At 42.6% G+C, this 20,885-nt stretch overlaps 1 protein-coding gene across 3 annotated transcripts in view; it reads right to left on the minus strand.

Moving 5' to 3' along the window:
* Positions 1-19,497, minus strand: part of LOC135557230 (ubiquitin carboxyl-terminal hydrolase CYLD-like) — a 32,011-nt gene extending 12,514 nt beyond the window's left edge. For 2 of the 3 annotated variants that reach the window (XM_064990448.1, XM_064990443.1), the window contains exons 1-6: positions 19,096-19,496; positions 15,570-16,051; positions 9,045-9,214; positions 5,886-6,129; positions 4,619-4,927; positions 2,788-2,893 (exon numbers count right to left, since the gene is read on the minus strand). In XM_064990448.1, the coding sequence (XP_064846520.1) occupies positions 2,788-2,893; positions 4,619-4,927; positions 5,886-6,129; positions 9,045-9,214; positions 15,570-15,647 (907 nt within the window). In that variant the 5' untranslated portion in view covers positions 15,648-16,051; positions 19,096-19,496. Of the gene's footprint in view, positions 1-2,787; positions 2,894-4,618; positions 4,928-5,885; positions 6,130-9,044; positions 9,215-15,569; positions 16,052-19,095 lie in introns of all 3 variants that reach the window. The other variant, XM_064990438.1, reaches the window with a different exon arrangement.
* Positions 19,498-20,885: the final 1,388 nt, after the last annotated feature.

The raw sequence follows: 20,885 nt of genomic DNA on the forward strand, positions 1-20,885 counted from the left end.
GATTTAGAGAAGCTCTACAAAGAGGAGTGGGACAAAATCCCTCCTGAGATGTGTGCAAACATGGTGGCCAACTACAAGAAACGTCTGACCTCCGATTGCCAACAAGGGTTTTGCCACCAAGTACTAAGTCATGTTTTGCAGAGGGGTAAAATACTTATTTCCCTCATTAAAATACAAATCAATTTATAACATTTTTGACATGTGTTTCTAGATGTTTTTGTTGCTATTCTGTCTCTCACTGTTCAAATAAACCTACCATTAAAATTATAGATTGATCATATCTTTGTCAGTGGGCAAGCATACAAAATCAGCAGGGGATCAAATACTTTTTTTTCTCCACTGTATGTATGTATATATATATATATTACACACACAGTGGGGCACAAAAATGTATTTGGTCAGCCACCGATTGTGCACCAACAGCCACCAATTGTCACTTAAAAAGACGAGAGAGGCCTGTAATTTTCATCATAGGTACACTTCAACTATGACAGACAAAATGAGAAGAAAAAAAAATCCAGAAAATCACATTGTAGGATTTTTAATACATTTATTTGCAAATTATGGTGGAAAATAAGTATTTGGTCAATAACAAAAGTTTCTCAATACTTTGTTATATACCCTTTGTTGGCAATGACAGAGGTCAAACGTTTTCTGTAAGTCCTCACACACTGTTGCTGGTATTTTGGCCAATTCCTCCATGCAGATCTCCTCTAGAGCAGTGATGTTTTGGGGCTGTTGCTGGGCAACACGGACTTTCAACTCCCTCCAAAGATTTTCTATGGGGTTGAGATCTGGAGACTGGCTAGGCCACTCCAGGACCTTAATGTGCTTCTTCTTGAGCCACTCCTTTGTTGCCTTGGTCGTGTGTTTGGGATCATTGTCATGCTGAAAGACCCAGCCACGTTTCATCTTCAATGCCCTTGCTGATGGAAGGAGGTTTTCACTCAAAATCTCACGATACATGGCCCCATTCATTCTTTCCTTTACACGGATCAATCGTCCTGGTCCCTTTGCAGAAAAACAGCCCCAAAGAATGATGTTTACACCCCCATGCTTCACAGTAGGTATGGTGTTCTTTGGATGCAACTCAGAATTCTTTGTCCTCCAAACACGACGAGTTGAGTTTTTACCAAAAAGTTCTCATTCTCCCAATCTTCTTCTGAATCATCCAAATGCTCTCTTGCAAACTTCAGACGGGCCTGGACATGTACTGGCTTAAGCAGGGTTTGAGTCCCTGGCGGCGTAGTGTGTTACTGGTGGTATGCTTTGTTACTTTGGTCCCAGCTCTCTGCAGGTCATTCACTAGGTCCCCCCAGTGGTTCTGGGATTTTTGCTCACCGTTCTTGTGATAATTTTGACCCCACGGGGTGAGATCTTGCGTGGAGCCCCAGATCGAGGGAGATTATCAGTGGTCTTGTATGTCTTCCATTTCCTAATAATTGCTCCCACAGTTGATTTCTTCAAACCAAGCTGCTTACCTATTGCAGATTCAGTCTTCCCAGCCTGGTGCAGGTTTACAATTTTGTTTCTGGTGTCCTTTGACAGCTCATAGTGGAGTTTGGAGTGTGACTGTTTGAGGTTGTGGTCAGGTGTCTTTTATACTGATAACAAGTTCAAACAGGTGCCATTAATACAGGTAACGAGTGGAGGACAGAGGAGCCTCTTAAAGAAGAAGTTACAGGTCTGTGAGAGCCAGAAATCTTGCTTGTTTGTAGGTGACCAAATACTTATTTTCCACCATAATTTGCAAATTAATTAATTAAAAATCCTACAATGTGATTTTCTGGATTTTCTTTCTCATTTTGTCTGTCATAGTTGAAGTGTACCTATGATGAAAATTACAGGCCTCTCATCTTTTTAAGTGGGAGAACTTGCACAATTGGTGGCTGACTAAATACTTTTTTTGCCCCACTGTATGTATGTATGTATGTATGTATGTATGTATGTATGTATGTATGTATGTATGTATGTATGTATGTATGTATATATATCTCCCATCATAACACCATTACAAAGTATAGTCCTAATAATGATTGGTGGCTGTGGAGCCTGGTAAAGCAGTGGGAAGGGCTTTATAATTGTGCAAAATACCGATATTTACTCAGTTAATCACAAAGACTGATGCAAAGTGAAAAGCATACTTTCACTCAACGCCATAGACTTTAAGTACAAGTGAACATAATCAGTCTTAGGTTTCAGAGAGCAAAAAGCTTTTCAAAAAGAAAATGCAATAACGAAACATACGCCCCCTTCCCCCCACAACACACGCACAAGCTTCAAGTATGTCCAAGAAGACCAAGAACGTCAAAGCATCTGAAACATTGTTGGGGTTCAGAGTCAGACAACACATACAAACAAATCAATAAAAGCAATGGCTAGAAAAAGAGGCTGAGAGGAGCAGCATCTCACTTGACTTTCAAAAACAAGCAGAACCATCAAACAAAAGAGGCTCTGTTGCTGCTGCTGTTACTGCTGCCAGTAAAACATACAACACTCCACTTAGTGCTGCTGTTACTGCTGCCAGTAAAACACTAGCACACAACACTCCAGTGTTCACTCACACCCGCCACAAATACTACACTCATAACTGCCTGACTGACTATATGGCTAATAGGCAATACCTGAAGCTTCTTCAGTTGTCATTTAGAGGATCCAAATAAGGGAGAGAATATTTAAAAAATATATAGATATGAACTTGATGAAATTGTAATAAATTGAAATAACTATATACATTTGATGTGAGAGAAAAAAGGAGAGAATAGACTACCGGACCACTGGACTCACCTGGCATTACGTCACAGATGGGGACTAGACGGGTGTGTTCCAGACTGGCGAAATTACACAGCAGCTTCCCATCGATAACACCATCCCAGTCCCCAATAGGATTGTCCTGGAAGAGCCGGAGACAGCAACCGATTACTGCTGCGGGCGTTCCTCATCTCCTAAAACCTGTACTTACAGTCCCAGTCTCAGCAGCAGTCCTGTCATCACTACGACAGCGCTTCTCTCTCCAGTCAACTACCCCCTCTACCCAGTAATGGTCTTCTGTCTGCGCTTCTCTCTCCAGTCAACTACCCCCTCTACCCAGTAATGGTCTTCTGTCTGCTCTTCTCTCTCCAGTCAACTACCCCATCTACCCAGTAATGGTCTTCTGTCTGCTCTTCTCTCTCCAGTCAACTACCTCCTCTACCCAGTAATGGTCTTCTGTCTGCTCTTCTCTCTCCAGTCAACTACCTCCTCTACCCAGTAATGGTCTTCTGTCTGCTCTTCTCTCTCCAGTCAACTACCTCCTCTACCCAGTAATGGTCTTCTGTCTGCTCTTCTCTCTCCAGTCAACTACCTCCTCTACCCAGTAATGGTCTTCTGTCTGCTCTTCGCTCTCCAGTCAACTACCTCCTCTACCCAGTAATGGTCTTCTGTCTGCTCTTCTCTCTCCAGTCAACTACCTCCTCTACCCAGTAATGGTCTTCTGTCTGCTCTTCTCTCTCCAGTCAACTACCTCCTCTACCCAGTAATGGTCTTCTGTCTGCTCTTCTCTCTCCAGTCAACTACCTCCTCTACCCAGTAATGGTCTTCTGTCTGCACTTGAACTCCCCTCTTAACCTTCCCTCTCTACGTTTCTCAAATGTACCTCCCCGCGTCTCAAAACAGAGCGGTGCTTATTCCAATTCCCAGGAAGCAGGGTCAAAGTTCTCCAGTACTGGTTGCTCCACTCCACCACACTAATCTATGTACTACTGGAAGGTTGGACCCATTGTTGGCAAAAATAGATCCAAATAAACAAAAACGTTATACAAATATAGCCTAACACTAAGCTGTTGTGTATATGGTGTGTCAGAGGGTTGTTGATGTTCCCTGTATGCTGGGCGAGGCTGGAGCAGAGTGAACGGAGCAGTGGACTCTCCTCTCCTTTCCTCGGCTGCCCGGCCAACCCGCTGGCCATGTGCCATGCTACTGGTCATACAGCCCAGTGCTGTATCTGCGTCCCCAATGGCACTCTATTGCCTATTTAGTGCACTACATTTGGGCCTATTGGGCTCTAGTCAAAAGTAGTTCACTACATAGGGAATAGGGTGCCATTGGGGACGCATGCTGCAACTTTACCTCACTCCCCAGCTCCCCGCATGACTACTGCCCTTTGTGTGTGTCCCAGGCCAGAGTAGACTGAGTGGGCTCACTGCTGCTGCTACTACTAACAACCGGCAGTCAAATGCCTCTGTCATTATGCATGTTCCCTTTCCTTAACTGCTATGCCATCTGATTACATTGGCAACATCGACACCAGCAGCTGGCTAAATAAACATTATTAATTATTTTTGCTTTTCTGGATAGACAATCAAATCATACAAACAACATTACAGGGGCTACTTGAACTAGCCTTTTACCTAACTTGAGATGTCATTTACAAATTGTTAGCCATGTTCTATAAATACAGCATTATTATACATGTTGGGAGGACATTTCACCTTTACCTAGTGTTAACAGCAGAGGAGAAGGTAACCTCCACTCTGACAGTATTTACATTGCCAGTCTGCCATTCTACAGCAGACAGGAGAAGGTTGTAGAGGTCCCACTCAGTAAGGCCCCAGTATGGGACCAGCGTCTCAAGCCTTACCATGTCTACTCCCACATAGTACCCCAGGCTCTCGTTCCCAGGCAGCAGGTCACAGAAGATGATGGTTCCTCTCTCCGGCCCCTCTCTGGTCTGGACCAGGACCCTGGAGTTGATCTCCAGCTGATGGAAATCCATCTCCTCCTCCACCAGGGTGACGTGATCCACCTCTAGCTCTCCCAGCTCCTCTTCCTCGTCATCCCACAGCTCCAGCTTGTCCAGGGCCACGAACACCCCGCACTCATCCTCACAGCGGAACAGCTGTCGGCCTTGGTAGGAGCCCTCTGTGAAACCCTGGCCTCTGCCCTCCTCCTATGTAGAGGCATAGGTTACATACAGTATGTTAAATGTGGGATAACCTGTGAGTGCCAGTTGCATGTGGCTTACTCAGACACGCTAACCCTTCCCCTCATCCTTCACACAGTAATGCCAAAGAATTTCCCTGACCCATAACCTCTTCCCTAACCCTTACCATCACCGGAAAAGCCTAGCACTGGGCTGAGCTGATACAAGATGCATGAGCTGTCATTACAGTGAGGTGAGCTCAGCTACAGTAACCTGCCTATTCAGCATTCTGCAGGGGAGGGAACAGGGAAGTGAACATCATACATCTGGGATGATGAGGGTTTCAGATCGATAGTGCGGAGGGCATAACAGCATACTCAAAATGTTTCATTGCAGAAAGTAGCCGGCAGGCACCGAACTGAATAATCTTTGCTCTTACACAGGGATAATGGACAGTTAGAGGGTGTAGTTACATGATCCTATACACTGCACTTCTTCTTGAGTGCCATGTAGGGCTTTTCAGCATTTCATCGTTCAATTTATGTTTGTATGATTAAGATAAGAAGTAAACATTGTTGTCTGTAAATGTGTGGTAAGTATTCTCAATCGTGATACAAGTCTGGCATTCAATCAAGACACTGATCTGAAACCCAATAATGTGCTAAACCTTTTATAGTGAGCAAAGGGTCAGCCTCTCGTCCGGCTCCTTCACCCACCCACACAACATTGTGCTCCAATAAACAAGCCTTTGTAGCCCACTATTTTACTGCATCTTTACAGAACGTAGGCTACGGCATAAGAGAGAATCCATTTACTAGCTTAACTGTTATGAAATCCTCAGGGAACATTTCACAAAGACCAAATTACAGACGATATCACACATAACTGAAGTTCCCTCTGGGACAAATAAAGTTATTCTATATACGTAACGGTCAATTGCTTACAAAGCACATTTTTAAAAAATAGTAAAGATGAGATTTCTCACCAGCAGCTCCACTCCAAACCAGACCCCGGAGAGAGCCCTGTCTGGGAGGAGAGATCCTTTAAATCGGACTACCCCGGGCAAAGGTTCATCCCCCGAACGCAGCTGCACGCGCACCTTGGAGCCACAGTCGATGTCTCTGGCCCGCTCCAGCCTGGGCTTGTTGCACAGCAGGGCATAGCGCTCCTCACAGTTGGTGATGGGGAACAGCAGCTCGGCTAGCTTCTCATCCAGCTCCAGGACGTCCCTGATTTGGTTGCAAATCAAACAAAAAGATTTGAATCCCAGAGGAAAACACCAGAAAATATGAAAGTTTCAAAAACATGTCAATATCATACACTATAGGTAGAAGAGTATGTGGACACCCCTTCAAATTAGTGGATGCAGCTATTTCAGCTAAACCGGTTGCTGACAGGTGTATAAAATCAAGCACAGAGCCATATACTTCTCATAGACAAACATTGGCAGTAGAATGGCCTTACTGAAGAGCTCAGTGACTTGACGTTTCCAACATATCAATTCATCAAATTTCAGACCTGCCCCAATCAACTGTAAGTGCTGTTATTGTAAAGTGGAAATGTCTAGGAGCAACAACAGCTCAGCTGCGAAGTGGTAGGCCACAAGCTCACAGAATGGGACCACGAGTACTGAAGGGTGTAAAAATGGTCTGTTCTCGGTTGCAACACTCACTACCAAGTTCCAAACTGCCTCTGGAAGCAACGTCAACACAGGAACTGTTCGTCGGGAGTGTCATGAAATTGGTTTCCACGGCTGAGCAGCCGCACACAAGCCTAAGATTACCATGCGCAATGCCAACGGTTGGCTTGAGTGGTGTAAAGCTCACTGCCATTGGATTCTGGAGCAGTGGAAACGTGTTCTCTGGAGTGATGAATCACGCTTCACCATCTGGCAGTCCGACAGACAAATCTGGGTTAGGCAGATGCCAGGAGAACGCTACCTGCCCCAATGCATAGTGCCAACTGTAAAGTTTGGTGGAGGAGGAATAACGGTCTGGGGCTGTTTTTCATGGTTCGGGCTATGCCTCTTTGTCCCAGTGAAGGGAAATCTTAACGCGACAGCATACAATTACATTTTAGATGATTCTGTGCTTCCAACTTTGTGGCAACAGTTTGGGGAAGGCCCTTTCCTGTTTCAACATGACAATGTCCCAGTGCACAAAGCGAGGTCCTTACAGAAATGGATTGTCAAGCTCGGAGTGGAAGATCTTGACTGGCCTGTACAGAGTCCTGACTTCAACGCCATCAAACACCTTTGGGATGATTTGGAACACCGACTGCGAGCCAGGCCTAATTGGCCAACATCGGTGCCCGACCTCACTTATGCTTTTGTGCCTGAATGGAAGCAAGTCCCCCCAGCAATGTTCCAACATCAAGTGGGAATTCTTCCCAAAAGAGTGGAGGCTTTTATAGAAGCAAGAGGGGGGGGGGTACAACTCCATATTAATGCCCATGATTTTAGAATGAGATGTTTGATGAGCAGGTGTCCACATACTTTTAGTCATGTAGTGTACAGTCGTGGCCAAAAGTTTTGAGAATGACACAAATATTAATTTCCACAAACGTTGCTTCTTCAGTGTCTTTTTGTCAGATGTTACTATGGAATACTGAAGTATAATAACAAGCATTTCTTAAGTGTCAAAGGCTTTTATTGACAATTACATGAAGTTGATGCAAAGAGTCAATATTTGCAGTGCATTTGATCCTTCTTTTTCAAGACCTCTGCAATCCACCCTGGCATGCTGTAAATTAACTTCTGTGCCACATCCTAACTGATGGCAGCCCATTCTTGTATAATCAATGCTTGGAGTTTGTCAGAATTTGTGGGTTTTTGTTTGTCCACCCGCCTCTTGAGGATTGACCACAAGTTCTCAATGGGATTAAGGTCTGGGGAGTTTCCTGGCCATGGACCCAAAATATCGATGTTTGGTTCCCTGAGCCACTTAGTTACCACTTTTGCCTTATGGCAAGGTGCTCCATCATGCTGGAAAAAGCATTGTTCCTGGATGGTTGGGAGAAGTTGCTCTTGGAGGATGTGTTGGTACCATTCTTTAGTCATGGCTGTGTTCTTAGGCAAAATTGTGAGTGAGCCCACTCCCTTGGCTGAGAAGCAACCCCACACATGAATGGTCTCAGGATGCTTTACTGTTGGCATGACACAGGACTGATGGTAGCACTCACCTTGTCTTCGTTGGACAAGTTTTTTCAGGATGCCCTAAACAATCAGAAAGGGGATTCATCAGAGAAAATGACTTTACCCCAGTCCTCAGCAGTCCAAATCCTGTACCTTTTGCAGAATATCAGTCTGTCCCTGATGCTTTTCCTGGAGAGAAGAGGCTTCTTTGCTGCCCTTCTTGACTCCAGGCCATCCTCCAAAAGTCTTCGCCTCACTGTGCATGCAGATGCACTCACACCTGCCTGCTGCCATTCCTGAGCAAGCTCTGTACTGGTGGTGCCCCAATCCCGCAGCTGAATAAACGTTAGGAGACAGTCCTGGCGCTTGCAGGACTTTCTTGGGCGTCCTGAAGCCTTCTTCACAACAATTGAACCTCTCTCCTTGAAGTTCTTGATGATCCAATAAATGGTTGATTTAGGTGCAATCTTACTGGCAGCAATATCCTTGTCTGTGAAGCCCTTTTTGTCCAAAGCAATGATGACTGCATGTGTTTCCTTGTAGGTAACCATGGAAGAACAATGATTCCAAGCACCACCCTCATTTTGAAGCTTCCAGTCTGTTATTCAAATACAATCAGCATAACAGAGTGATCTCCAGCCTTGTCCTCGTCAATACTCACACCCGTGTTAACGAAAGAAACACTGACATGATGTCAGCTGGTCCTTTTGTGGCAGGGCTGAAATGCAGTGGAAATGTTTTGGGGGGATTCAGTTCATTTGCATGTCAAAGAAGGACTTTGCAATTAATTGCAATTCATCTGATCACTCTTCATAACATTCTGGAGTATATGCAAATTTCCATCATACAAACTGAGGCAGCAGGCTTTGTAAAAATGTATATTTGTGTCATTCTCAAAATGTTTGGTCAGGACTGTATGTCAAATGTGATTGTTGTTTTTCGAACTTTGTCTTGTCTTTTTAAAATTTGCAATATAGCATGATAGTGTCACTATCCACTAATTAGACCAACCGCTCATCCAGGCTCAGCACCACGTTGGTCTGGTCCAGGATGCGTATGCTCCTCTTGCCCTTGCTGGGGGGCAGCGTGCGCCCCAGGCTGTTCCTCTCCTGGCAGGCCTGTCCCAGGCTGCCCCGGGGGATCCTCAGGGTCTTCTGGGGGGGCTTCTCCACTGTACACTCCTTAGTAGAATTGTGTTGACTTATTAAGGGACTCAGGCTGTGTTAGAAATGGCACCCTATTCCCTATTTAGCACACTGGTTTTGACCAGGTCCCATTGGGCTGATGTAGTGCATTATATAGGGAATAAAGAGCCAATTCCAACATAATCAAAAGACACCCATTAGTACATCAGGACTTATCTTCCTGAGTTGATTCTCAAACACACAATAGCTGAAACAACAAATATGAAACACAAAAAATAAACCCTTTTCGATACACAGGCCTTGATAAATAAACAAACAAACATTAACAAAATCTTGAATAATCCCTAGCAAAAAGTCAGGAATTTCTTAAAGAGCAACTGCTTTAAAAAAGCAACGAATCCCTTTTTAAAATGGCCTATGTGGCATCATATGAGCCAGAAAAAGTTATTCTAGTGTCAGACTACAAAGTGTAAATAGGATCATTTTGCTCATAAAGTCAGTTTAAAACAAGAGTTTGGAACATCTGTGCGTCAATGGGTAAATTAAGATAGGGTTTTGATTTGATGATGTCCATTAGTCCACTAAACATGGGGTGAAGAGCTGTGGTGATTACTCTCTATCCCATAGCATTGACAGTGAGACTGTTTAAATAAGCTACCTGCTAATAGCCATAATGACGCTGTACAATGTGACCGTGTGTTTGAAAGAGTATTTTCCAGTAAGCAACAGTTTAACTTTATTAGACAACTTTGTTCCAATATTTCTGTAATTCAGTGATATTTATCCCCATAGTAATTTGTTATGGATCCATAACTAAATAAACATACATCGGCATTTTGAAAGAGTATTTTTACCATTATTTTATTTACAAAAGCATAAAGATGCCATTATTAGTTACATTGTTTTAGTTTGAACGTGCAGACTTGCACTAAGAACAACGGGAACGTTTCCCTAGTCAGCGACATTATTAGTGCAATGCCCCTTAAAGTGTTGTTCAGTGCTACCCAGTGTGGCGGGTTGGGGGAACACCACCCTTCCTCCTCCTCCTCCCTTCCCCATGGGCTAGGTCTTTCTTCTGTGCGAGGCTCTGCAGCCCCAAACCCATGCCTCCTGCCCTCGTGCCTTGAACCGCACACGCTTTCAGTGGATACAGATGGAGAACTGCAAGGCAATCCCATTGTGCACCACTCTGGGGACATGACCAGTGTATACAGTTGATGTCGGAAGTTTACATACACCTTAGCCAAGTACATTTAGACTCAGTTTTCACAATTCCCGACATTTAATCATAGTAAAAAATTCCCTGTCTTCGGTCAGTTAGGATCACCACTCTTATTTTAATAGAGCGAATGATTTCTCTCATTCCCAGTGGGTCAGAAGTTTACTTACACTTAATTAGTATTTGGTAGCTTTGCCTTTAAATTGTTTAACTTGGGTCAAACATTTTGGGTAGCCTTCCACAAGCTTCCCACAATAAGTTGGGTGAATTTTGGCCCCTTTCTCCTCACAGAGCTGATGTAACTGAGTCAGGTTTGTAGGCCTCCTTGCTCGCAGATGCTTTTGCAGTTCTACCCACAAATGTGAGGTCAGGGCTTTGTGTTGGCCACTCCAATACCTTGACTTTGCTGTCCTTAAGACATTTTGCCACAACTTTGGAAGTATTCTTGGGGTCATTGTCCATTTGGAAGACCCATTTGCAACCAAGCTTTAACTTCCTGATTGATGTCTTGAGATGTTGCTTCAATATATCCACACAATTTTCCTTCCTCATGATGTCATATATTTTGTGAAGTGCAACAGTCCCTCCTGCAGCAAAGCACCCCCACAACATGATGCTGCCAACCCCGTGCTTCACGGTTGGGATGATATTCTTCGACATACAAGCCTCCCCCTTTTTCCTCAAAACATAACAATGGTCATTATGGCCAAACAGTTCTATTTTTGTTTCATCAGACCAGAGGACATTTCTCCAAAAAGTATGATATTTGTCCCCATGTGCAGTTGCAACCCTAGTCTGGCTTTTTTATGGTGGTTTTGGAGCAGTGGCTTCTTCCTTGCTGAGCGGCTTTTCAGGTTATGTCGATAAAGGACTCGTTTTACTATGGATATATATATACTTTGTACCCGTTTCCTCCATCATCTTCACAAGGTCCTCTGCTGTTGTTCTGGGAATGATTTGCACTTTTCGTACCAAAGTACATTCATCTCTTGGAGACAGAATACGTCTCCTTCCTGAGCGGTATGACGGCTGCGTGGTCCCATGGTGTTTATACTTGCGTACTATTGTTTGTACAGATGAATGTGGTACATTCAGGTGTTTGCAATTTGCTCCCAATGATGAACCAGACTTGTGGAGGTCTACAACTTTTTTCTGCGGTCTTGGCTGATTTATTTTGATTTTCCCATGATGTCAAGCAAAGAGGCACTGAGTTTGAAGGTAGGCCTTGAAATATATCCACAGGTACACCTCCAATTGACTCAAATGATGTAAATCAGCCTTCTAAAGCCAAGACATAATTTTCTGGAATTTTCCAAGCTTTTTACAGGCAGTCAACTTAGTGTATGTCAACTTCTGACCCACTGGAATTGTGATACAGTTAAGATATAAGTGAAAACCTCTGTCTGTAAACAATTGTTGCAAAAATTACTTGTGTCATGCACAAAGTATGTCCTAACGGACTTGCCAAAACTATAGTGTGATAACAAGAAATTTGTGGAGCGGTTGAAAAACGAGTTTTAATGACTCCAACCTAAGTGTGTGTAAACTTCCGACTTTAACTGTATTGTCCTGCTAAAAACAGGGTTAATAATATACAGTGAGGGAAAAAAGTATTTGATCACCTGCTGATTTTGTATGTTTGCCCACTGACAAAGAAATTATCGGTTTATCATTTTAATGGTAGGTTTATTTGAACAGTGAGACAGAATAACAAAACAAATCCAGACAACCACATGCCAAATACTAAATTGATTTGCATTTTAAAGAGGAAAATAAGTATTTGACCCCTCTGCAAAACATGACTTAGTACTTGGTGGCACAACACTTGTTGGCAATCATAGAGGTCAGACATTTCTTATAGTTGGCCATCAGGTTTGCACACAGCTCAGGAGGGATTTTGTCCCACTCCTCTTTGCAGATCTTCTCCAAGTCATTAAGATTTTGAGGCTGACATTTGGCAACTCGAACCTTCAGCTCCCTCCACAGATTTCCTATGGGATTAAGGTCTGGAGACTGGCTAGGCCACTCCAGGACCTTAATGTGCTTCTTCTTGAGCCACTCCTTTGTTGCCTTGGCTGTGTGTTTTGGGTCATTGTCATGCTGGAATACCCACCCACGACCCATGTTCAATGCCCTGGCTGAGGGAAGGAGGTTCTCACCCAAGATTTGACGGTACAGGGCCCCGTCCATTGTGCCTTTGATGCGGTGAAGTTGTCCTGTCCCCTTATCAGAAAAACACCCCCAAAGCATAATGTTTCCACCTTCATGTTTGACGGTGGGGACGTTGTTCTTTGGGTAATAGGCAGCATTCCTCCTCCTCCAAACATGGCGAGTTGAGTTGATGCCAAAGAGCTCCATTTTTGGTCTCATCTGACCACGACACTTTCACCCAGTTTTCCTCTGAATCATCATTCAGATGTTCATTGGCAAACTTCATACGGGCATGTATACAGTGGGGCAAAAAAGTATTTAGTCAGCCACCAATTGTGCAAGTTCTCCCACTTGAAAATTACAGGCCTCTCATATTTTTATCATAGGTACACTTCAACTATGACAGACAAAATTAGGGAAAAAAATCCAGAAAATCACATTGTAAGATTTTTTATTAATTTATTTGCAAATTATGGTGGAAAATAAGTATTTGGTAACCTACAAACAAGCAAGATTTCTGGCTCTCACAGACCTGTAACTTCTTCTTTAAGAGGCTCCTCTGTCCTCCACTCTTTACCTGTATTAATGTCACCTGTTTGAACTTGTTATCAGTATAAAAGACACCTGTCCACAACCTCAAACAGTCACACTCCAAACTCCACTATGGCCAAAACCAAAGAGCTGTCAAAGGACACCAGAAACAAAATTGTAGACCTGCACCAGGCTGGGAATACTGAATCTGCAATAGGTAAGCAGCTTGGATTGAAGAAATCTCCCTCGATCTGGGGTTCCACGCAAGATCTCACCCTGCGGGGTCAAAATGATCACAAGAACGGTGAGCAAAAATCCCAGAACCACACGGGGGGACCTAGTGAATGACCTGCAGAGAGCTAGGACCAAAGTAAAAAAGCCTACCATCAGTAACACACCAGGCCACCAGGGACTCAAATCCTGCTGTGCCAGATGTGTCCCCCTGCTTAAGCCAGTACATGTCCAGGCCCGTCTGAAGTTTGCTAGAGAGCATTTGGATGATCCAGAAGAAGATTGGGGGAATGTCATATGGTCAGATGAAACCAAAATAGAACTTTTTGGTAAAAACTCAACTGTTGAAGGAGTGGCTTCGTAAGAAGCATTTCGAGGTCCTGGAGTGGCCTAGCCAGTCTCCAGATCTCAACCCCATAGAAAATCTTTGGAGGGAGTTAAAAGTCTGTGTTGCCCAGCAACAGCCCCAAAATATCACTGCTCTAGAGATCTGCATGGAGGAATGGGCCAAAATACCAGCAACAGTGTGTGAAAACCTTGTGAAGACTTACAGAAAATGTTTGACCTCTGTCATTGCCAACAAAGGGTATATAACAAAGTATTGAGATAAGTATTTGGTCAATAATAAAAGTTTATTTTCCACCATAATTTGCAAATAAATTCATAAAAAATCCTACAATGTGATTTTCTGGATTTTTTTTCTCATTTTGTCTGTCATAGTTGAAGTGTACCTATGATTAAAATTACAGGCCTCTCATCTTTTTAAGTGGGAAAACTTGCACAATTGGTGGCTGACTAAATACTTTTTTGCCCCACTGTATGTGCTTTCTTGAGCAGGGGGACCTTGCGGGCGCTGCAGGATTTCAGTCCTTCACGGCGTAGTGTGTTACCAATTGTTTTCTTGGTAACTATGATCCCAGCTGCCTTGAGATCATTGACAAGATCCTCCCGTGTAGTTCTGGGCTGATTCCTCACCGTTCTCATGATCATTGCAACTCCACGAGGTGAGATCTTGCATAGAGCCCCAGGCCGAGGGAGATTGACAGTTCTTTTGTGTTTCTTCCATTTGTGAATAATCGCACCAACTGTTGTCACCTTCCCACCAAGCTGCTTGGCGATGGTCTTGTAGCCCATTCCAGCCTTGTGTAGGTCTACAATCTTGTCCCTGACATCCTTGGAGAGCTATTTAGTCTTGGCCATAGTGGAGAGTTGGGAATCTGATTGATTGATTGCTTCTGTGGACAGGTGTCTTTTATACAGGTAACAAGCTGAGATTATGAGCACTCCCTTCAAGAATGTGCTCCTAATCTCAGCTCGTTACCTGTATAAAAGACACCTGGGAGTCAGAAATCTTTCTGATAGAGAGGGGGTCAAATACTTATTTCCCTCTGTCTCTCACTGTTCAAATAAACCTACCATTAAAATTATAGACTGATCATTTCTTTGTCAGTGGGCAAACGTACAAAATCATCAGGGAATCAAATACTTTTTTCCCCTCACTGTATTGGTGAGAATATCCCCCAAAAAATGTATATAATTCTAAATTAATAATAAAATCGCTTTGTTTAAAAAAGATATATTTTGGAGATGATTTTGTTTTCAAATAACGTAAAATGAGCGTGAAAAAGGCCATTGTTGAACATGGGATGAGACATTGTTACTAATTTCTAAATAAAGACAGTTTGTTAATTAGAATAATTTTTTCTGTTATTAGAGTGAGAGAAACCAAAAACCTACAGTCATCTCATGGGTCTCCCAGTCGAGGCTGGCCGGGTATTGAACCAGCACCTGTAGCAACACAGCTTGCACTGCTTTAGACCGTTGCGCCACTCAGACGCTGTGCAATGTGCCCGGTCAGGAGTGGGATATACTACTACAGTAAGAGAAAAATAATCCTAATAAAATTTAATTATGAAAACCTTTGTGTAATAACAGTTTTAGTAAGTAATACTGAAGTCGTGCACAATTATCAATTTCTATTTAGGTTTATGTCGCCCATTCATTGTCAGTTAGAGACACAGTAGGACCCAAAACATAATCAATGCTCTAACCTCCCCTTGCGCTGGTCTGGAGCAATGAAGTTGTGATGCAGGATACCGTACTTAAACACAAATTAACTCTAAGTAACGAAGGATAATCTCAAAACTTTTAGTGGAGCTACCACATTACAAGACTGAAATCTGTTTTTTTCTAATGAGCAACAGAAAAACACGTGATAGTCGAAATGTTCAGTGGCTCTTTAAACATATGTATATTTACCTTGACCACCATGTAGAAGCGCCAGTCCTCCCTGAAGCCGCCACTGGGCTTCTCTTGGCTCCACAGGGCAGAGCTCATGGCTTTAGGGGCTGGGGCAGCTGGGGCATAGCAGGGGGAAATACAGGGTCCGCCTGTCTAACTAACCCAAGATCAAGCCCCTCTCTCTTCCCTTTATGGACGTTCCTCTATCCCCAAAGCAGTGACAGGGGCATAGCAGGGGGAAATACAGGGTCCGCCTGTCTAACTAACCCAAGATCAAGCCCCTCTCTCTTCCCTTTATGGACGTTCCTCTATCCCCAAAGCAGTGACAGGGGCATAGCAAGGGTGAGAGAGAAGCTAGGCCTACCACCTGAAGGGAAGGTTGTCTGGTTAGAGAGTAGACAGAGAGGGTGTTATGGTCGCTCACAGGCTCCTGCTGGCCTGGGGTTCCCTCATAACGGTCTCAACTATCAGCCTGCATGCCCCAATGTACGTCGTAGGACCTGTGTACGAATAGAAAGGCATGGTGTTATTATGACACTGTTGTTAAAAGGTCATGGAATGCCTCCAGGTTAATTCTATTAAATCACTGACTTATCATAAATCCCAGAGCAATTTCTCTCCCCCCAAAAAATTGGCCTATGGCTAGGCTATATTAACCCAAATAAGCATGGAGTTGTTTTTTAAAGATTTGCTAGAAATTGGCCTTTTTGGGAAAACAACAAAACATTAAGGCAATACAAATCTGGGATAAGCTCTGAATAAATGGCATTCAAAGATTAAAATTGGTATCTAAACAAACAGGATGTAGTCTCATTAGAATGTTGTCCTATTATCGGAGTGAAGCCTGATTGCACCATTAGCTACAGGCTGCTACTGTACCTCATAAAACTGACGGTGAAAACCAGTTGAGCACAAACATGATTAGGCCTAACCTAGTGCACTACCGGTATCTTGCAACCAAATAGGCATAAAAAAAACACAAAAAAACATACTACTTGTATTCTGATTCCTGACAAACCTATTTGACATAAGGGTAAAATCGATTTGAATTCAATCACTTTTTGACAGCTCCCTTTTGATTTGAACGAAACCTTCCATACATATTTGCCCATTGTAGAAGTGCTCAGGAAGTGACTTTGTAGCTGAATGCCAAAACATTCAGGAGATAAAGGTTCAAGTTGACTTATTTTGCATACCCCACCATACCATGAAACATCAATGTCTTCATCACTGGAAAAGATAAAGAGTTTAGGATTGTTATAATTTAAAAGCTTACAAACAGGGTTGTCAAACTATTTAATCGTTTCTGAATAAAGAAAATGGTAATTATATTACGCTTCTATTCAAGAAATAATAAAATAGTTTGACAAGCTTTTAAATTATATCAAGCTGAACCACTTATCTTTTCCAGTGATGAAGACACGGATGTCTCATGGTGTGGTGGGGTATGCGAAATGGGTCAACTTTGAGCACTTTAATCTCCTGAATGTTTTGGCATTCAGGTACAAAAAGTTACTTTCTTAACACTTCTTCCATGGGAAAACATGCATAGAAAGTTGACAGGGATGCTGTCCAAAAACTGATTGAATTCAAATGGCTTTACCCTGAAGGCAAATTGGAAGCATGCAGACAATATGCTCAAAACCTGTTGATACTCTCCTCTTAAAATGAGAAATGGGTGATGCCGCACAGGCCTTGGTCCTACTGTCAATATTAACACAAATGGATTCTAAGCCAAGCGTTAGTCACACACTGTTCTAAACATATTACTCAAAACCCATTTTGGATTTCCCCTAGCTGTGTGTTAAGGGAGCTGTGAGGGGGAATTCACAGACTAAAGCAGTCAAACGCCTCTTCCTGACAAACAATAGTCAAGAGTCACCGCCACTGTAATACAGGGTCAACCTGTTTGACCAACCCAATATGAAGGGGGGATCCAAGCACCTCTGACATGACTCCTCTTTATGGTTCTCTGGCCACTCTCACATCTAGGCTATTCACACCTCATGTCTGTGCATCAATCAAGCAACTTGAGGCTCTCGAGCGGCGCAGAGGTCTAAGGCACTGCATCTCAGATCTAGAGGCTTCACTACAGACCCTGGTTCGATTGCAGGCTGTATCACAACCAGCCATGATCGGGAGTCCCATAGGGCTGCGCACAATTGGCCCAGTGTCGTCCAGGTTAAAGTTTGGCTGGGGTAGGCCGTCATTGTAAATAAGAATTAGTTCTTAACTGACTTGCCTAGTTAAATAAAGGTTAAATAAAACGTTTTTTTTTTTAATCAATGACAGGGTGCCGTGTGGTTAGCCTTGGTTTGCATTGCAACTCCTCTTAGGCTGTGCATCTGTGCTTAACATCAATTATCACAGTTCAAATTTCACATAGAGGACTTGTTGTTTATCATGCAATGTTGACCATGCCCCTATTTGAGCTTAAGGAGGGAGCATGGGGTGAGCAAAAGAACATGACAGACATTTACTATGTTGTGATTATTCTAGCAGTCTACCATAAGGAAGGAGTGGGGTGGGTATAATTTCTGGAACGCTCCAACTGGAATCTGTTCCAAAAACGTCGTAAATATCAAGGTTGCCAACAAACAACGCATATAAAGTTGTATAGCTGCAGAATAAGATACCGGATAGGAAGTGGGCTATTTCATAAGGTTTTTCACTCACCACGTTTATTCCGAAAAAATCTTTCCTCACTCTGGTAGTTTATGGACAAACATTAAGAATAAGCTACGTCGTGAGTTGATGTCTATTCGGCAGCCAGTTAGCCATCTACGTGAATTGATCATGCTACTTTGTATGCTTTGTTTGTTGACAACCTTGTACTTAACAACGTTATTGGAAGAGATTCCTGTTGGAACGTTCCACAAATTATACCAACCATCCTGCATGTCAGATAATGCCCAAGTAAGAAGCACTGCTTACTTGGGCATTATCTGACATGACAACTACTTCTGAAAGTAGCCCCTGGTCCCGTTGGCTTTGCCTTTTAAATTAACAGTGTGAATGTGTGAGGTACAATGTAGCCACGTACTGATGGTGCTGACATCCTGAATATAAAATTACTGGGATGCAACACTGATTATCTAAACACACCACCATGCTTCCATTTTCAATCACAGCATTCAAAAGCCCCAACAGATTAAATACAATATTATTAACAGCAGAGTAATTGTATAATTATTGCAGTTGTTATTGCCAGTTCCATCAGTGACATCACTGAATAAAGCCAGTCAGCAGCAGCGAGTGATGATGACGCGTGAGAGAAGAAGGAAGAATGTGTCACTGCCAGGCCTTGCAAAATCATGGCTGAGGAAGGACACTCATTGAGAAAACACCCATGGAACATGTCAATTAGTGTAAAACTGCACATATACTAGGACATGTTTGCTGTAGGGCTAGCTAGCCAGTATAGCAAACCATGCGATATTTGATCAGGTGCATCCATATCATAATCTGACGTATGACTAGGGTAGCAAAGACGAAATATTGCTATCATTATGACATAACGTCGTTAGCTAGCTCGTTTTCTTACCTTATTCAAACGTCAGTTCGGTGCTGGAGTGTCATGTCACCTGCTCATTCCAATGCTGTCCTTTCGTAGCTGAGGTTGTGATACATTTGTACAATTAACTGGCTAGTTTGTTGATAGCAAACCAGCTGAAAACTGATATGACAGCCTCGAAATTAGCTAGCCAAAATAGCTAGTATGGCTAGCTAGCTGCCCCCATGCAACACAGAGCCTGTTATCTACGGCATTTAATGTAGATAACTATTTTTCTGAACGACTCTTTGACTATACTATTAAATACTGTCAGACAAACGAAATCAGGCCTTATAGCGAGAGGAATAAATATTATTTACAGAACCAATAGACACCGAAATGTTTGTCGCCTGAGATTATGTCAATTTAAAAAACCCATTGGTCAATCTGCATCCATCACAAGTGCCAATTGGCTGGGCTTCAGGTTAGTCATTAAGTCCCACCCCCCGGGGTTTTCCCACGAGTTTGGTTGACGGGTATTGAAGAATCTGCGAATGAGGGGTTCTCTACTAGCATTTTCAAACCCGTGCTCGTCTCTCTGGCAGACGGTCTTCCCTAGTTACCACAGCCACAAAGTCTTAAAGCCCACATATTTCTACAATGTATCTTCTTAAAAAGTGAATATTAATCTAGCCATAACCCTAACCGTATGCCTAACCGAAAATGAAAACCAAAAGGCACATTTTTGTTTTCGTGAATTTTTACGAAATTGCCCATTTGACGTTGTGGCTGTGGGAACTAGTGATAGCCCTGGCAGACCCTGTACACTAGATTACTGATAGGGGGCGCTGTGTTGAAGCCACTGTGCCTCCATCTTGGCCTGATCTTAAAGTGATATCCTCTATATGCAATATTCCAGTCAAGAAAAAAGTAACATTAAGATACATTGTGAGATACATTGTAAGACATTGTAAGATACATTGTGCTAAACATTTCTTAAAGAATCCAATTTCAATTTGAAATTTCATCTCTCATTATAACTTTTCCCGTTTTGGTGGCCTCAATTTTAAGTTACCTTGTAAGTAGAACATTGATAAGATTCCTACAAAATTATCTGCTTTTCATAGACAAGTATTCTTAGCGTGGTCGTTATTATATTAACACGTCTTCTCCTCATAGGTATTCCATTTGGAACGATAAGGATATTTCGTATAGAAACAAGTCTTCATTCTTTTAGAACTGGTTTAATAATCATATCCTGCTGGTGAGTCAACTTTTTGATGCAGGATTGTTACTCAATTTTTATCTTGTTACAATATCCATGTTACACCTAGAGTTCACCATAGTCTTTGATGCTATTCCATCTGGAACTATCATGTTGTTTAGAGGTGTAACCAGACCTTACCTTCTTGACCTACCCTCACTTAATCCAGTTGACTCTCCAATAGGAAACATTTGTTTCTGCTTACTCCCTCGGAACAACAGATCTATACGTGCTTTATTTCAAAGGGATATTGTATCCATTCCTTGTCACAATTTACTGGAATACATTTGTCAATAATATCTGTTGGAAAAAAGTCTGGTTATTACCACACAAATACCTGCTTGTTAACAAGGTCAAAGAGGTCTCTTTCAGAATAATCCATAAGTATTACCCTGCGAATCATTACCTGAAGAAACTCAAAAAACGACATTATTAACATTAACTGTACTTTTTGTGTTGAGCATCCAGAAACATTTTTGCATTTATTTTGGCATTGTCTATATGTAAAGAAATGATGGAAAGTTATTCATAGTTTTATAACTGTTAATAGTCTTGATGATGTTGTTTTTTATGGGAG

Source organism: Oncorhynchus masou, chromosome 2 (assembly GCF_036934945.1).
Source record: "Oncorhynchus masou masou isolate Uvic2021 chromosome 2, UVic_Omas_1.1, whole genome shotgun sequence".
Taxonomy (NCBI): domain Eukaryota; kingdom Metazoa; phylum Chordata; class Actinopteri; order Salmoniformes; family Salmonidae; genus Oncorhynchus; species Oncorhynchus masou.